Source organism: Podarcis filfolensis (genome assembly GCF_964270895.1).
Source record: "Podarcis filfolensis genome assembly, chromosome: 2".
Classification (NCBI taxonomy): Eukaryota; Metazoa; Chordata; class Lepidosauria; order Squamata; family Lacertidae; genus Podarcis; species Podarcis filfolensis.
Genome location: NC_139605.1, coordinates 15,176,238 through 15,194,422, shown reverse-complemented (window position 1 = coordinate 15,194,422; position 18,185 = coordinate 15,176,238). Strand labels below are relative to the sequence as shown.

Genomic DNA, 18,185 nt, shown 5'->3' with positions numbered 1-18,185 from the left:
CATATTTACAGTTTATTAGGCATTGGTCAGAACAAAGAAATCATGACCGTCTCCTCCGACTGCTCAGGCAAGACAGGCAAAATCGAAAGGAACATGTAACATAAACATCCTGTGAGACAGGAACTTACGCAGGGTGTTATACAAACATCCTGCACCCTTTTAAGGTGGAACGGAAATATCCTAACAAGAACGCACCTTGTTTTAGAGGGGGAGAACAACAACAACAACAAAATTCTCCCCCTCTCTGCTCAGTGCCCCTTCAGCGAAGCAGCAGGAGAAACGGAGCCCCTTCCATTTCTCCTCCCGCTTGGCTGAAGGGGCGCCGTGCAGCTGTCCCTCTCTGCTGAAGCTGAGAGTCTTGCTTACCCACAGCTTACCCACAGCTTACCCCGGAGGAATCTCTTTTGGGTACACCTCGCCTGGGTGCTGAAGGGTGAGAGGCAGGACCTTGTGATGAGTCACCTAAGTTCAGTGTGTTGGGTTTCAAGCCAAAAGTCAGAGGAATTGGCCACCCTCCAGGTGCCCGGCTTGAATCCTTGTTGACCTCCCTGCCTGCGACTCCTGGCAAGATCAGGCAAGGTCTCAATCGGCGATCCTTCCCAACGTGAGAAGAACACACCATTCCTCCCCTACCATCCCCAGGGAGGGGAGAGAGACAGACAGAAATGTATTTACATGCTTTTATTCCTGTCTTTCCAGCAGTACAGAGAAACGTGACTGCTCTCTCTCATCACCAACAGCAGAGAGAGAAAAACTCCTCCCATGTACTTCCAGTACAGGGTCATGTGACACTCTGAGCTAACATCCGGTGAAGGCCCTTGGCACTGGCTGCACGATGGGGGTGGAGACGCTCCTTCAGGTCAATTAGGGCTTTAAAGGTCAGCACCAACACTTTAATACCATCCTCCAATGTGGGCTGGACGACAGCGGAGGTCTCTTGAGCCTTTAGTCCATATCTCTTAGGATATGCCCTTTGGGGAGAACTATAATATATTAAAGGGGCAAGATTCTCACCTGGAAGAACCCTTGTCTTGTACCCCATGCATCTGATTCTCACAGTGCAGGCCAATGGGCAGCCAGTAAGCAGCCACTCTCCCCACTTCTGAGTCTCAACAAATGACGTTTAGAGGCATACTGCCTCTGGCAGCAGAATGAGACTAAACCCATCATGGGCAGTAGCCACTGGTAGCTGTCTCCTCCATGAATTTGTCTAATCCTCTTTTAAAGCCATCCCAGTTGGTGGTCTTTGCTGCATCCTCTGGGTGTGACTGTCACAGCTTCCCTATGCACTGCTGGAAGAAGTGTTTCCTTTTTTCTTCCCTGAATCTCCAAACATTCGTCTTCATTGAGTTGCTCCAGTTTCTAGCCTTATGGGGGGGGGGATGACACCTTTCTCTGGGCAGTGTTTTCACATCGTTCATTATCTTAGTCACCTCTCTCATGTTTTCGCCTTAATTTGTTTCCCAAACTAAAAAAGCTCCAAACATCCTATCTTTTCCTCAGAAAAGGAGCTTGGCTTCAGCCCCTTGATCACTTTTTCTTCCTGTCTCTGAACGTTTCCATCTCCACAATATCCTTTATGAGGTGGGGCAAGCAGAACTGGGCAGTATTCCAAGTGTGGCCACACCAAAGAGTTGAATAAAGGTGTTATGATTTGGGCAATTTTATTTTCAATTCCTTTCCTAATGATCCCAGGGTGGAATTTGATTCACACACACACACACACACACACACACACACAGCTGTTGCACACTGGGTCCACATTTGCACAAAACTGCCCACTGCAAGCCCAAGGCCTCATTCCTGATGAGTCACCACCACACCCCATTCATGTATATGTGAAAAATATATATATACATTCTATATATATATATATATATATATATATATATATATATATACATACACACACACACACACACACACACACATACACATGCATCACTTATACAGTTGCACACATGCAATTGCATTTGCCATTTTTCTGCCTGTTTCATTCACCCAGTTTAGATACGTCCTTCTGGAGTGTCCACCAATCCCCTTTTTGTTTTCACTACCCTACAAGACAGACGAATGCCAGCAACATCCTCCAACAACAGCAATCTTGAGCAAGCAAGCCTGGCTATCTCAACCACTGCTCAGCCCTAATTCTAGATCAGGGGTCAGCAACCTTTTTCAGCTTTGGGCCAGTACACCGTCCCTCAGACCATGTGGTGGGCCGGACTAGATTTTTTGGGGGGAAATGAATGAATTCCTATGCCCCACAAATAACCCAGAGATGCATTTTAAATAAAAGCACACATTCTACTCATGTAAAAACACACTGATTCCCAGACCGTCCACGGGCCGGATTGAGAAGGCAATTGGGCCGCATCCGGCCCACAGGCCTTAGGTTGCCTACCCCTGTTCTAGATTATGTATGAACAAGTTAAAAAGCACAGGCTCCAACACTAAGCACCAGAAAAAACTTTCTGACAGGAAGAGCTGTTCATCAGTGGGATGATTTCCCTCGGGAGGTGGTGGACTCTCTGTTTTTAAGCAGAAGTTGGATGGCCACCTGCCAGGGATGCCTTAGTTAAGATTCCTGCAATGCAGGGGGTTGGACTAGATCAGTGTTTCCCAACCTTGGGCCTCCAGCTGTTTTTGGACTACAATTCCCATCAACCCTTGCCACTGGTCTTGCTAGTCAGGGATGATGGGAGTTGTAGTTCAAAAACAGCTGGAGGCCCAAGGTTGGGAAACACTGGACTAGATGACCCCTGGGCCCATTCCAACACCACAATTCTATGATTCTATGCTGATCCTTGGGGGATTTGTTTTCCACCAGCTCATATCGAGCAGGACATTGGGAAATAATACTAATACAGTGATACCTCGCATTACAAATATCTTGGGTTACAAACTCCACTAACCCGGAAGTAGTACCTCGGGTTACAAACTTTGCCCCAGGATGAGAACGGAAACCACGCACTGGCACCGCAATGACAGCAGGAGGTCCCATTAGCGAAAGCATGCCTCAGGTTAAGAACAGTTTCGGATTAAGAATGGACCTCCGGAACGAATTAAATTTGTAACCCAAGGTACCACTGTAGTGTGGCAGGGAGCCCAAAGAAGGAAAGTCGTTGTGGTGGCAAACTCATTCCCTAACCAACGCCTACATTTCAAGAGACCGCCTGAACATGCAGTTGTAGGATGTGGCACTGTGGTCTAAACCACTGAGCCTCTTGGGGTTGCCAATCAGAAGGTTGGCAATTTGAATCCCCATGATGGAGTGAGCTCCTATACCTCTGTCCCAGCTCCTGCCAACCTAGCAGTTCAAAAGCATGCCAGTGCAAGTAGATAAATAGGTACCACTGTGGCGGGAAGGAAACGACATTTCTGTGCACTCTGGTTTCCGTCACGGTGTCCTGTTGTGCCAGAAGCGGCTTAGTCATGCTGGCCGCATGACCCAGAAAGCTGTCTGTGGACAAACGCTGGCTCCCTCATTCTGAAGTGAGTTGAGTGCCGCAGCCCCATAGTCGCCTTCGACTGGACTTAACCGTCATGGGGTGCTTTACCTTTTACCTTTGCTCCTCCCCACTCATAGAATCATCAAATTGAAGAGCTTGAAGGACCCCAAGGATCATCTAGTCCAACCCCCTTCAATGCAGGAATATGCAGCTGTCGCATAGGGGAATTGAACCTGCAACCTTGGCATAATGAGCACCACGCTCTAACCGAGCTATCCAGCCTCATTCATGAAAGCCTCAATCACATCTCTATATGGTTTAGCTATAATCTATAATTGGAGCTGGCTTAAGTATCTTTCCAAAAGCCAAAGTCCATTCTAAAAGCTGAACAATACAAACTGAACAACTCCCAAAAATGTTTTTTTAAAACAAGAACCTGCCCTAACCACCTAATAAGGGTGCGAATGTGTTGAATGTATTGTGGTTGAAGAGAAGAGCTGCTCCGGAAAGAGATCTTTGGCCATCAGCTCAGGCTATAGCAGCAAACCTCCAGTGCTCCTTCGACAGCCCTGCTCTCTGAGAGGCTTCTCTGCAGCCTTTGCTTGCCAATGGAGGGCGAAGATGGTTATACTGCTTTGAACTTCCAGTCTAGGAGGGCTGCATCAGGAACTGCCGCTGTGGCTCAGAAACAAGGTACTCAGTTCAAACCCCTTCGTATCTTCCAGTTTTTGTCTGATTCCACTGTAATGTATCGGTTGACAGATGGACATGATTTTCCTTTCCCTTTAGATTTATCCTGTTTGTAGAAAGTTCGTTTGTCCCTTTATAAGCAGTATTTTTGTTTGACTAATGAGACAGAAATACAGAAGGGTGCATGTTTGCATTTTCATGAGAAACTACCCAAATTGCACTATTCGAAACAAAACAAAACTGTATTTCAAAATTCGCACTTGTGTTTGAATTTTGCAATGCAGTTCTTCAGCCATAAAGTATGCACAAATATGCATATACTGGTGTCTATAAATAATATACAAAATTTAAATATGTATATCATTTAAATAATATACAAAAATTCAGGGGAAATCACTTGCAAAAATGTGTACAGTGGCACCTCAGGTTACATACGCTTCAGGTTACAGACTCCGCTAACCCAGAAATAGTACCTTGGGTTAAGAACTTTGCTTCAGGATGAGAACAGAAATCGCGACAGCGGGAGGCCCCATTAGCTAAAGTGGTGCTTCAGGTTAAGAACAGTTTCAGGTTAAGAACGGACCTCCGAAACGAATTAAGTACTTAACCCGAGGTACCACTGTATACATGAAAACTCCATATAAAAATGTGGGAGAAATCTGAAGTAAATGCAGATTAGTTTTCATTTAAAAAAAAATAGTTGGAAGCAACCCTCAAAGTTAAAGCTGACTTTTTAAATGATCGGTGCTACACAAGTTTGAAGGGTCTCTGAATATGTAAAGGGAGAGGGAGTTATCATTTGAAATTCACATACAAATGAAATCAAGATCTGGCTGCATGTTTTTAAACTTGATGACAGCAGAAATGTTTCAATATTCAATTTATTCCTTGTAAAGAAACCTGGAGTTATTTCTGATCATCAACAAGTGCATTTATGTACCCAGTAATACCTCTATGATTCTGAGCACAATTTCCTTCCATGTGGTGTTTGTTATTTTGTATCCCCCCAAAAATAACAAAAAGGCAGAAACAGGACCAAAGATGTCATTTGTTCTTTTATAACAAGTTTGTTGTCTTGATTTCTTATTATTCTGGTGAGATTTGCCATTTCTGCATAGTCCATTAATTTCTGTAACCAGTTTTCTCACTTCTGGACTTCTTTTCATCTGAGAGCAAATAACGTTCTTGCAGCTGTAGCTGCATACATAAATAAATTTCTATACTATTTAGGTAGTTCTAATCCTATAATTCCCAAAAGAAAAGCTTCTGGATTCTTGTTTTTTACAAATCTGTTATCTTAAAGATTTTAAGAAAGGAATGGAAATGGTTCAGTGAATATTTACAAATAAATTGTAAAGAGACATTAAGACATGAGCAGGATTATTGTAAATCCCTGCATTTGTTTTTTTAAATATATATATGTGTGTGTGAGATATATATGAGCATAAAAGAATAAGTGAAGATAATTTGGAGTATGCAGGAAATGATGAAAATAAATGTACAGAACTGCAGAAAGAGGGGGAAGAGAACCAAGGTTTGATATGTTAGAATTATTGTTGAACTACTGTAACGTATATAAATGAAAAGTATAAGTAAGATTATTATTTTTAAAGGATGCAGAATTGAGGACAATGCAAATAAAATTAGATATGCTAGTTAGTTTGGAAATAAGATGTTATAATATGCTTTTATTCAAATTCTTTTTTTAAAAAAATAAATTTTATTAGTATTTTCCACACAACAACAACAACATGAAAGATATCAGAAAATAACAATACACAACACATAAATATCAACATTCAAAAACTGAAAAAGCAACAACAACAAACTCAAAACAAAAAAAACACAAATCCATATCTTACAAGTTAATAGTATGAACACTAAAACAGCAACCACAAGACATTGACATAAGATGTTATAATATTCTCTTATTCAAATTCAAAGCATGCATGTAGCATGAAGCGTGCACATAGATGGGTCTTTGCTTATTGCTTTTTCTGCAACATTTCACACTCCTTCCCCCAGCCTAGTGAATAAAAAACGCTTCTGTAGATGCTGCACCCAATGTCCTGGCCAAGGCACAGTTTAAAGGTGTGAGCCTGTTGCCTGACCACCCGCTCCACCCACATCCTTTTCCTATGTACCTACTGAGCCACGGAGGCGACTCATGGTGAAAACTAAGCGCCTGCCTGTCCTTTTCTCTGCTAACACCTGTTCCCCACTGTGCCTGCCCAACAAAGGTTGGTGACTCATTTCTTTCACTGCAACCCAGGACACATTTTCAAATGCAATAGCCAAAGGTTTTGCTCCAGAACTTCTTTCCACCTCAGGTCCACTTCCTGGTTAAAGAGAACGAGTCATATTTTAGCATCTGGCGCTCCATTTCTTTTTGTCAGGTTATTGAGCAATATTGTTAGGCAACTAAATTGCGTGTCGAGACCCCGAGACCACCCCCTCGTTGATGAATAAGACACAAGGACACAGATATTAGGTTAAGCTTACTGGGCAAATTTAGGCCACAACTTTAATGGTTACAGAATGTGAGCGGTATTGGCTTAGGCATTGGAATTGACCCGGCTATATCTGACTCCTGCCCGTTATGCAGGGAGTCTGGTAAGGGTCAACCACCAGTAGGGGGAGCCCTGTCAATGCAAACCAACTCAAGCTCCCCTTGGGTTCCCAACGGGGTCGTGGCCTGGCCCTAGCCCAGCCCTGGACTTCAGACAAGAACCACACCCCCGGATTCCTTTAATGGTATACCCTTAAACTTGGAGTGGCAGGTGATGGCCACGCCTCACCTCCCCCGTCATAAGATCAACCAATGCCTAAGCGCCAAACCTTACAAAGTTGCGACGATTGCTACGAGGTAGGCGAAAACCAAATGGCCCATGCCAATTTGCCAAGTGGAAAAACTCCTACCAGGCCCCTCAATGGAGACTAACCGAGGTCCATGTTGTTGTTGTTGTTTAGTCGTTTAGTTGTGTCCGACTCTTCATGACCCCATGGACCAGAGCACGCCAGGCACGCTTGTCTTCCACTGCCTCCCACAGTTTGGTCAAACTCATGATGGTAGCTTCAAGAACACTATCCAACCATCTCGTCCTCTGTCATCCCGTTCTCCTTGTGCCCTCCATCTTTCCCAACATCAGAGTCCTTTCCAGGGAGTCTTCTCTTCTCATGAGGTGGCCAAAGTATTGGAGCCTCAGCTTCAGGATCTGTCCTTCCAGTGAGCACTCAGGGCTGATTTCCTTCAGAATGGAGAGGTTTGATCTTCTTGCAGTCCATGGGACTCTCAAGAGTCTCCTCCAGCACCATAATTCAAAAGCATCAATTCTTCGGCGATCAGCCTTCTTTATGGTCCAGCTTTCACTTCCATACATCACTGCTGGGAAAACCATAACTTTGACTATACAGACCGAGGTCCATAGCAAGGCCAAATTCGAAACCTGAAAATAGGGAGGAAGGGAGGGAGATTGAGGAAGCGAGCCAAGAGGAATCTCTCCGGCTCATGCCTCAGTTTAAATGGGGCCCAGTTACGCCCCCAAAGCCAGCGGATTGGCTGGCAGGTGAATGACATGGCTGGGAACCTCCGGGGGACGTGGGACTTCATCCCCTGCCCATGGAGGGGAGAGGGTGGCCACGTGGTCCATCACAACTCCTCCCCACTGTGAAGTGGAGCAGATTTATTGAATGGGCAGAGTAACTTCCATTTGGACCATGTCTGTCTTACCAGGCACATCTCATGCCTGTAGTAAGGGATTTGCACTGGCTGCCCATTAGACATCAAGCTGGATTTTTAAGGTCTTGTTACTTCTGTAAAAGGTAAAGGGACCCCTGACCATTAAGTCCAGTCATAGCCGACTCTGGGGTTGCGGCGCTCATCTCGCTTTATTGGCCAAGAGAGCCGGCGTACAGCTTCCGGGTCATGTGGCCAGCATGACTAAGCCACTTCTGGCGAACCAGAGCAGAGCATGAAAACGCCGTTACTTAGGTATAAACCCCTAAACAGCTCTGGACCAGATTTCCTAAAAGAACAACTTCCCTTTCGTTGTCAGGTAAGGGCATTAAAAGAACAAATGAAGCCCAATTAGTCTTGCCACAGCTTCCTGATTCTTGGCTTTTGGGAGGTGGGCTCCTTTCACCGATAGCACTAGCGATATGGAAGGCACTCCATGATGAAACACAAGCATATTCATCTCTATTGGCATTCTGCGGGCTTTTGAAGATGCCCCTGTTTACGCAGATTTCTCAGCATAAATCTCATGTTTTAATTACTGCCATGTTTAAAAGGAATTTTTATTGCATGTTTTCATTGGGCATGCTTATGTCTTGAAGCAATTGTTTTATTGTGTGTTTTAATGGCTCTAATATCAAATTAAAGCCACAAACATGTCAATTTACAAAATAAAAAAGGAGGAGGTTTTATCAGGCAAATAGATTACAGTATTGGAATGAAATTTCTATAGCTATTGGCTGCAAGACTTCTTACAACAGGGTACTGAAATCAGACCATTTAGGGAATGCATATAAATATTCCCATGCTCACCAGTTGCCAGATACATCTGTCAATAGCCATGATTTTTTCAACCACTTTGGATGGTACAGTTTCTGTGAATATAAAGCCCAGTTGGTTAGAACATGTTGCATATAATGCCTAGGTTGCAGGTTTGATTCCTGTATGCTAGAACTGCATAGATTGGACTGGTCTGCATAGATTGGTCCCTTCTGATGCTACTATTCTATAATTCTTCTGCACAAAAATCAATGCAACACATCAACTTTTCCCTCGAAATAAAAATAGCAAAGCATTTCAACCTGCTTCCTATTAGCGGATGAATGTTTTCTTAAGAATCTGAAGATTTTTAAAATTCAAACTAATACAAAACATCAGACATAAAAGATGGTTTGCTTCCTCTCTTCTTCGCTGTATTTCTCTTCCCTGATTTTGACAAAACATGCTGCTGACAGCTGACAGTCACATTAGCAGTGGAGGAAATCTGCATCAAAAACACACACACAACAGACACCAGAAAGCTGCAATATATTTTCAATCATGCATTGATAGGAAGAGGAGCACAAAATCAATGACAGTGAGCTGAACATAGTCAAGGGGTTACGACTGGATATCCAGAACAGTGACAAGATTTTCAGATCATCAGAAGACTGGTATCAAAGACTGCTCATGAGTTCTTGCATGTGGAGTGGGAGATCATCTTTTCTCATTATCGTGCAAGCTCCATCAAAGCTCAATCTTATTTTTGTCTTTTGTGAACTTCTAAATTAGACAAGTTTATCCTGGCAGATCTCCACATTCCTACATCACTTCCACACACCCCTTTAAACTCCTCCTGAACATTCAACATTTTAGTGTGCATTTCTCTGAATATGCAAATTTTTGTTTGCAGTTTTGCCCAGCCAGCACACAATTTTTTCCAAGCCTAATACAATGAATTTTGGCAATTTGCATGGACAGGTGGAGCCCCCACAACCCCAGGTGACCCCCGAGCAAAATAATGACTCAAGACAATGTGTTATGGGATTAAAATTGGCCACAACTTTATTAAGTTTCAGGTGTAGAGAGATCTTGGCTCAGGCATTGGGCGTTTATCCTTCCCAGTCCCCAGCCGGGGATCTGGGAGACATCAAGGTTATCCAGAATGTGTGGGGATTGGGCTGGCTCTGGAGAACATATGTTCAAGCAGAGAGCCCGCCCCCTGTTTTGCCGCCATCGCAGGGGAGAGCAATGACAACCTCTCGGCATATGGCCAATGCCTCCCCTCAAGACCCCTTTAACGGGGAACCCTGGGATCACAGCCGCAAGGGGGGGTCACCGCGTCACACACACCCCATTTAGGAAGATAGACTAAAGGATTCTGCCCAAGGCCTGAAACCACCAAAGTTGTGATGTTTTGCTAAGGGAAAGGCAAAACCTGCCAATGCAGGAAAATTCTTTTCTGGCCCTTCAAGAGCGATCATGATGTAGCAGCGCCCGCGTACCTGTGGAGAAGAGGTTAACCTGCAAAAGAAGGCTTAATTGAGGGAGGGCAGGGTGGGAGAAGCTCGGGAGCCAACTGATGCTTTGCAGGTAAGATTCTGTTGTGTGGGCAGGGTGGTCCCTCCCCCTACCTGGCCAATCCCCTGGCAACACCTCCCCAGGCGGGATTGGGCGATTGGTTGAGGTAGCGGAGACCTCCAGGTATCCAGCCTGGGGAGGATGAAGCCAGCCTGTACTACCGGGAGCCGCACTGGGATCCGGGGGGCTGCGTGCGACCACGCAAAAGGCGCCCCCCACTTGATGTGGGGAGCGGTCATTACTAAACAAATACCATTTGCCTGTTGTCTCCTGAAGGGATTTTTTTGTGTCAAAAAACAAAACAAAAACAAATCACCCAGCATTATTTCCCTTCAATGAGTTGCAGGAGACTCTAGTTTAGGCACTGCTGACTCGCATCATTCAAGTTTTCCCTCTCCTCACAGATGCTTCCGCGCTTCCCTGTTGGTACCAGATCACCCTGTGGGCAGGAGGCTTTGTGATCATCATCCTGGGGGTGGCTGTGACAGTCTTGGGTAAGTATTATTTATTATTTCATTTATGAATTGCTTTCCATGTGGCATCCTGAAGTGGTTTAAAGGTAAAGGTAAAGGGACCCCTGACCATTAGGTCCTGTTGTGGCCGATTATGGGGTTGCAGCGCTCATCTCACTTTACTGGCCGAGGGAGCCTGTGTACAGCTTCCGGGTCATGTGGCCAGCATAACTAAGCTGCTTCTGGCGAACCAGAGCAGTGCACGGAAACGCCGTTTACCTTCCCGCCTGAGCGGTACCTATTTATCTACTTGCACTTTGACGTGCTTTCGAACTGCTAGGTTGGCAGGAGCTGGGACTGAGCAACAGGAGCTCACCCCATTGCAGGGATTCGAACTGCCAACCTTCTGATCAGCAAGTCCTAGGCTCTGTGGTTTAACCCACAGCACCACCCGCTTCCCTTCCACAGTTAATTCCACTTGAAGTGGTTTACCGTACAATAAAAGCACATACAGAATGATTGTCTAACATCTTCCATCAGCTCCAGCCCAGTCAGCAGGTTATGAACATTTGGTCTGGCCCAGTATGGCAGCTCTCAGAACAGCTGCAGAAGATGAGACTCCTGACTATCAACCCCAGAGTCTCCGAGATTCAGTAGAATCATCCAGCAACTTACCAAGCAGTGGGATAAAATCCCTCGAGGAATTTTAAATGGGGAAAATTAGAACATATTATCACACGTTAAAAATAAGACTACCTGTTAATATATAATCTTCTAATGTCCCAGTCTGTATCTGTCTTGGATTTGAATTGATTCTGTATATGTGGTATTCTTGTTTTTAAATTGTGTGTACAGTTGTACCTTGGAAGTCAAACAGAATCCGTTCCAGAAGTCCGTTTGACTTCAAAACGTTCAGAAACCAAAGCGCAGCTTTTGATTGGCTGCAGGAAGATTCTGCAGCCAATCAGAAGCTGCAGATGCCCCGTCAGACATTTGGGTTCCAAAGAACGTTTACTAACTAGAACACTCACTTCCGGGTTTGCAGCGTTTGGGAGCCAAAACATCCAAGTACCAAGGTATTCGGCATCCAAGGTACGATTGTGGTGCCATTTGGGATCTAAAGCAATCGATTGAAATGTAATTTGTTCCCTATCCTGAAATACTTTTAACCAAAAGTTTTTAATCTGTGGGCATTCCCAGAGATATGTATAAGTGTTCCATCATTCCCACTATTTCTCCAACACTGTGGAAAGTTATTTTTGTCTATTTTCTTTAGCAACCAAGCAGATAACATAAATACTTTTATATTCATAAAGATGCTGCCATCATTCCCCTTACTATGTGATTTTCTGAAGAAGGCCAAGATGGATTCATACTTCTGTGGGAGGAACTGTGGCAGGTCTCTTTTGCAGCTTGTTTTCCGTATCTGATTGTATCCATCTTCTTTTTCCATTCCTTGGCCTCCATATTTTGATTATGTATGTTAACATGATGCTTATTTATTTAATTAAATGTGTTGTTTGTTTGTTTGTTTGTTTGGTGAGGAGTAGCTTTGCAGTTGAAAACTGAGAAAGGAGAAACCAGAGTAAAAGCTGGCAGATGCAATCTCTGTTTAGACAAGTTTCAGGCTTTCCTCTGCAACAAATACCAGAGCAAGCCCTCAGGTAAAAATTTATATATTGTACCTGTTTTCCCCTCTCCATGGAATACCAGGCCTTTTAAAAAAAAATTACAAATATAGGTCACTGTGGAATCCCAATGGGGACAAAATCGACTTTCAAACCGCAAGTTCCCCCGTCATGAATAAGTTTTGCAGTAAGGAAGCAACAGGCAGAATAATGTTACAAATGGATGTATTGAAACATGTGGTTTGGTCCAAATATATGCAGTCGTACCTCGGCTCCCGAATGATCAAAACCCAGAAGTGAGTGTTCCGGTTTTTGAACATTCTTTCGGAAGCTGAACATCCAATGAGGCTTTCGCAGCCAATCAGAAGCCACGCTTTGGAAGTTGAATGTTTCAGAAGTCAAACAAACTTCCAGAACGGATTCTGTTCGACTTCCGAGGTACAACTGTACTTCAATTGGCTATAGACTTTTAACTCATTTTCTGTGACTAGCTGCCCCTTTCCCTCTGCTACAAGCGTTACTTTGCTACCCACCCACCCCAACTGATCAATCACCTTTTCAGTCAATAAATAAAGCCACCACTTTGGAGGGACTGCTATAGTTTAGCTTATTGAGGTTGTGGCTACTGAAGCACTATTGGCGTCAGTAAGCCTAAAGCCACTGGTTTCTGCAGTTGCAGAGTACATAATGTTTTTCTACATTGGAAATGGTGAGCCAGTCATTAAATTATGTGTCTATCTTCCTTTCCACAGTTAATTCCACTTGCAAAGTGTGCCCTGTACAATGGCAGCTGCACAGGGACAAATGCTACTGGCAATCGGAAGATACTAAAACCTGGAATGAGAGCCAACATGACTGTTCAACAAGGGATTCTGATCTGCTGGTCATCCAAGACAAGGAGGAAATGGTCAGGAACAATGAATGATATATTTCATGCAATCCATGAAGGAAGCCTGAGTCCAATTGCTTTTAATTCTAACTTAGTAACTCGACAATGGTATCATGCTTTGTGACTTGAGAAGCTTGTGGAGTGCAGGGCCTTGTTTAGTGCTTCACCCCATTCCCACCCATGGCCAGTTCATCAGTGTCTAGATAGGGCTTTGGGGAGATTGACTAGTGAGAACCAAAGCAGTAAGTTGCAAGCAAATTCATGTAGCTGTAGCCCAACTCCTGTTTTTATTTAGAAAGTCTTTTCAGGAGGGTGAGGTTGATAGTGGAGTTTATATTAAACTTTATTTTGATGCCATCAGTTTGAAAATCAGCAAATATCTTTTTCAAAAATGCATTTTCTCTGATACAGGACTTCATAAAAAACATTACAAAAAATGCAAAATTCTGGATCGGACTGTCACTATCATTAGCAGACAATAAATGGATGTGGATTACAGGCTCCCAGCTTGATCAGAGTCTGTGAGTTCTTCTCATTGTTTTTAACCTAAGCAAAATATCATGCAATTTTTAGAGCTCAGATTATTTGGGTGTGCAATTGAGGCACTGGTTTCTGCACCGGTTCCAGTTAGGTTGCCAGCATTCTCATGCAGAGAGAGGGACTGGTATAAGAGACGCTGCCAAATTCCATTTATAGGTGGTACTTAACACCCACCAAACTAGCAAAGATGTGCAAAATGGAAAATAAGAACTGTTGGAAATGCACTGTAAAAGAGGGAGACTTTTTTGTCACTCTTAACACATACATACTGTTAAGTTGTGGGTGAACATATCAGACGACACAGTGATTCTTCAAACAGCTCTTGTTTATTCACAGGCCGGAACAGAACTGAACTGAAGGGTTCAGTCAGCCTGCTTATATAGAGCTCCAGTACACATAATTGTAACAACTTTCTAAAACTATCCAATCACTGAACGTCACTTTCGATCCCTTATTTGCATAACTATCTACAGTATCCCCCTGCTGGCCCAGGGTGAGAACTTCAGTACATAACACCTACATTCAAAAAGAACTGGCCAGAAGTTCATTTTCGGTGCTAGAGGAAAATCAGAGGAGAGAGAAAAACGGAGAACTGGAAGGTTATTAGCAGTTAATGATGGGTGCCCCCCCTAACTCATTTAATTTGGGGTGACCAACTGACCAGTTGGGCTTTGCAAAGTCTTAATGTGGTTGAGGTGAGTCACCAACTAATACAGAGTGTTGCACATCCATTGTTGCTGGGAATGTGCTGAGGTCCAAATACCAACAAGGAAGCCAGCTCTGCTCTCAAGCTCCTATATCCCCAATTCACCAACTCTCCCTAGGTGGCAAATTGGGCTGGTCATTTTTAGTTCCCGGGATGTAAAGTATGCCCAGGTCCCTGGTGGATTCTCCACCACTGCTGCAACCCTCCTTCCCATGCCTCAAAGGAAATTATTTGGTCTTGGGGCAGGAAAAGGGTAAAATGGCTGGGTCCCATTATCAAGCATACATGACTTTTTAATCCTGTCAACTGCCATGAGACCTGCGGGCATAGGGTGGTATAGAAATTTAATAAATAATAATGATGACTTTCTTCATGCTATCCAATTTGATACTATTCGTGCATGTTTGAAGGATTCAAATGCACACAGCCAGCTTATTACACATTTTGAGAACACCCCTGATTTCTATTAAGAATGGGGGGGGGGCGGAATAGTTGTAACAGTCTTCAGTCCTGACCTTCAACTCTACCCTTTCCTTCCACAGATTTCCAGAACCAAAGTTTGCTAAAGGGAACTATTGTGGCAAGATAAAGTCTGAACTCGTCGCTGAAGCCTGCAGTATTGAACTTAGATGGATTTGCCAGAAAGAGTCTCTTTTACTGTAATATTTTAGCTTGATACAGATAATAATTATGTGGGATTATGTGGGATTTTGTTATTTGCCAGGAGCACACAATTTTTAAAAATACCGAATACCAAGAAGATTGTGGAAGGCATTTCTCTATTTTCAGCAAAATACCTCTTGGTAAAATCCTGAAATTTTACACAAATCATCAATTGCTTTCATCAAATTAGGAATACTAGATTGAGTCTTCGAAATAAGCAGAAGGATACCATCTGCAAATAAAACCAAAGAGCGAGCCCAGAACAAAGGCCAGATAATAATTATGTGGGAATTTTGTTATTTGCCAGGAACACAAAAAATTTGAAATATATTGAATACCAAGATGATTCTGTTTTCAGCAAAATACCTCTAGGTGAAATCCAGAGATAACAAGGGAATTCGAAGTAGATATATTTTGGCTACTGAAAGATTGGTTTGAAGTGACAGTTGAGGATCAGCTGTAGAATTTGACAGCACAAAACAGCAAACCTGGCCAATAATTACAATACAAACAGCACAGTACCATCCCTTTCATTCAAAGCAGTCAGTTCCCCAAAACCTGTTGAAAGCAAATTTCTTGTTTCTCTCCAGACTAACAAGCTTTCAAACTACTGAATTATCAGATTGCTTGGACAAAGTCATTGATTGCTGGGTATATAAAACCTCCCATTATATATTATTTCTTTTAATGAGATGTAGCCATGTCAACTAGAGCGAAATGAGAGGCAGCTTCTTCAAGTCCAACAGCATCACTAATCAGTGAAATGGTGGTGGAGGACACTAATACTAATTTACTGAAATTTACTGGCTCAAGTACAAGTTCTGAAGCCGATCCAAAAGGACTTGGCAGAGCTTAAAAATGATGTGAAGCAGATGCAAGATAGAACGGTTCATTATGGAGATGGTTTGAATGTTCATGAGACCATCGTGCAAGCTAGGCCACTATGCAGCCCCTATGTTGTGGAACTCCTTCCCCATACTGGCACTGTTTTATAGCTTCTGGTGAATGCTGAAGATGCACTCTTTACACTGAACATTTGAGATGAGGTTGTTAAAAGATGTTGTATGGAAAGATGCAGATATTGCCATTGGGCCTCATAGGACAGGTGATATTTTCCTCTTAGAACATCATACGTGTAACGTTCATATTCTTCATCTATCAAGGTCAATACACCTGCTTCCATCCAGTTTTTCCATCTTACCATCTTTTATTCCAATTTTTAGAGTAGGATATCCCCACAGAGTAAGTTTTGCATGGGAAAATGGATCAAAGTTGCTTTTATTAGCTACAACAATCCAGTATTCTAACTGAATTATTTCAAGAGTCGTCTGAAATATCAAATATTTCCAGCTCCAAAGACATTTCCTAAACAGGGAATTTATCTTTTGAAAATATGACCCAGGTATAAAAGCTGGAAGTCCTCTCAGGACATAAAGAAATCTAGCAGTAATGTTCATTTTGAGAGCATGCACTTTCCCCCCAAGAGTAAGGTTTAATGGTTCCTACCTGTCAATATCTAGTGAAGACTCTTTTATTATTTCATTTATGTTTACTGTTACTAACTGGGTTATATTTCTTGGTATTAACATACCTAGGTATTGAATAAATTTGGTACAATTCCGGAATTGGTATTGCTTAAATGAATGAGTACCGTAATTTTCTCTCTAAAAGACACACCAGACCACAAGACGCACCTAGTTTTTGGAGGAGGAAAACAAGAAAAAAAATATTCTGAATCTTAGAAGCCAGAACAGCAAGACGGATCGCTGCGCAGTGAAAGCAGAAATCCCTCTTGCTGGTCTGGCTTCTGTGATAGCTGCGCAGCCTGCATTCGCTCCATAAGACACACACACATTTCCCCTTACTTTTTAAGAGAGAAAAAGTGAGTCTTATAGAGCAAAAAATATGTAATTAGATTTTCACCTATAGGCAACCATTCCAATTTGGACCAATTAATTGAGTGTCCTGATATCATCTGTTGCTTTCATCAAATTAGGAATACTAGAATGAGGCTTTGAAATAAGCATATTCAACTCCTCCCTGAATCTCACAATGCTATCTAATGCCAGGGGTTCTAAACACATATTAAAGAGCAAAGGTGGAAGTGGACATCCTTGTCTGGTTCCTCCTGGCCCTCTGTTGATCCTTAATGGCCCTAGCTTGAACAGGTCGTTTCCCAAAGGCTAACCCAGGAATTCCTCTACAGTTTGTATTTCCCCCTTCACATCCCAAATATTGGGGTACACTACTTAAACCATTTCCCAACTTCGATGGAGTCTAGCCCTGCGAATTCTGTATCAGTCAGAGAAAATAAGAGACTTCAGCCAAGCAATGAAGCAGCAAATCAGCAGCCAACAGGCCTGATCTTTATTTGTTGCAACAAAGGTTCCAACCTTTAAGGCAAGCAAAAAAGACAGAGCCCTGAACAAAGGTCACATGAGTTTTTTAAATTCTCACATTTTCCCATAACACATTTCACACAGTGTCATCAAAACATCACACACACCATAGGAGTGGTGTCTTCTTTCTTAATGTTTATCTTTATCTTTTATTTTATTAATGAGTTTCAATTTTATACTTGTCAATAATTTTACAATCATTTGAACATTTCAAAACTTGACTTCCTTCCCCTTCCTTCTGCGGTTCCTTAAATTTATTTTTCATATTTTCTTCATATCCAAATTAACTTATTTACACATTTATTCATCTACTTTTAATATATACTATTATAAAACTGCAGGTTATTGCAACAATCCTGCCAATGTTCTTTTCCGTTTACAGTTTGTTTGTAAATATTCAATGAACCATTTCCATTCTTTTATTAAAAAAAAAAAGTTTGGTATCTTGATTTCTTATTCTTCTGGTAAGTTTTGCCATTTCTGCATACATTGGTACCTCGGGTTACGTACGCTTCAGGTTACATACGCTTCAGGTTACAGACTCCGCTAACCCAGAAATATTACCTTGGGTTAAGAACTTTGCTTCAGCATGAGAACAGAAATTGTGCTCCGGCGGTGTGGCAGCAGCAGGAGACCCCATTAGCTAAAGTGGTGCTTCAGGTTAAGAACAGTTTCAGGTTAAGAATGGACCTCCAG

The 18,185-nt window shown here is 42.7% G+C and overlaps 4 protein-coding genes across 13 annotated transcripts in view; 1 reads left to right on the top strand and 3 right to left on the bottom strand.

Moving 5' to 3' along the window:
• LOC310757241 (C-type lectin domain family 2 member D-like) overlaps positions 1-474 on the bottom strand; it is a 66,967-nt gene extending 66,493 nt beyond the window's left edge. For 4 of the 5 annotated variants that reach the window (XM_083602520.1, XM_083602519.1, XM_083602523.1 and 1 more), the window contains exon 1: positions 389-474. The gene's annotated coding sequence lies outside the window, so the exon portion shown is untranslated. The remainder of the gene's footprint in view (positions 1-388) is intronic. The other variant, XM_083602522.1, reaches the window with a different exon arrangement.
• LOC310757203 (C-type lectin domain family 2 member B-like) overlaps positions 1-18,185 on the bottom strand; it is a 47,174-nt gene that overhangs the window by 16,142 nt on the left and 12,847 nt on the right. The window contains exon 1 of one of the 4 annotated variants that reach the window (XM_083602460.1): positions 378-467. The exons of the other annotated variants lie outside the window; for them this stretch is intronic. The gene's annotated coding sequence lies outside the window, so the exon portion shown is untranslated. Of the gene's footprint in view, positions 1-377; positions 468-18,185 lie in introns of those variants that run through there. 4 annotated transcript variants of the gene reach the window in all.
• Positions 2,159-16,431, top strand: LOC310757225 (killer cell lectin-like receptor subfamily B member 1A). Of its 3 annotated transcripts, XM_083602502.1 has the most exons (7): positions 2,159-2,417; positions 2,614-4,142; positions 10,617-10,706; positions 12,215-12,328; positions 13,045-13,199; positions 13,593-13,702; positions 14,970-16,431. In XM_083602502.1, exons 2-7 carry the CDS (start codon positions 4,058-4,060, stop codon positions 15,088-15,090), a joined length of 675 nt encoding a protein of 224 aa, XP_083458628.1. In that variant the 5' UTR covers positions 2,159-2,417; positions 2,614-4,057; the 3' UTR covers positions 15,091-16,431. The 3 variants fall into 3 exon arrangements, with proteins under 3 accessions (XP_083458628.1, XP_083458627.1, XP_083458629.1); XM_083602501.1 differs by lacking the exon at positions 2,159-2,417 and having other exon boundaries at positions 2,588-4,142; XM_083602503.1 differs by lacking the exons at positions 2,159-2,417; positions 12,215-12,328 and having other exon boundaries at positions 2,588-4,142.
• The window catches only part of LOC310757021 (C-type lectin domain family 2 member G-like), a 119,439-nt gene continuing 108,744 nt past the window's right edge, over positions 7,491-18,185 (bottom strand). Inside the window, exon 10 of the mRNA XM_083602107.1 lies at positions 7,491-7,585. Within this exon, the coding sequence (XP_083458233.1) occupies positions 7,506-7,585 (80 nt within the window). The 3' untranslated portion in view covers positions 7,491-7,505. The remainder of the gene's footprint in view (positions 7,586-18,185) is intronic.

Coding starts and splice junctions, on each gene's coding strand:
- LOC310757225 (XM_083602502.1), top strand. CDS start 4,058: ATGGAGGGCGAAGATGGTTATACTGCTTTGAACTTCCAGTCTAGGAGG. Junction 4,143..10,616: donor CGCTGTGGCTCAGAAACAAG/GTACTCAGTTCA, acceptor CTCTCCTCACAG/ATGCTTCCGCGCTTCCCTGT. Junction 12,329..13,044: donor ATACCAGAGCAAGCCCTCAG/GTAAAAATTTAT, acceptor TCCTTTCCACAG/TTAATTCCACTTGCAAAGTG.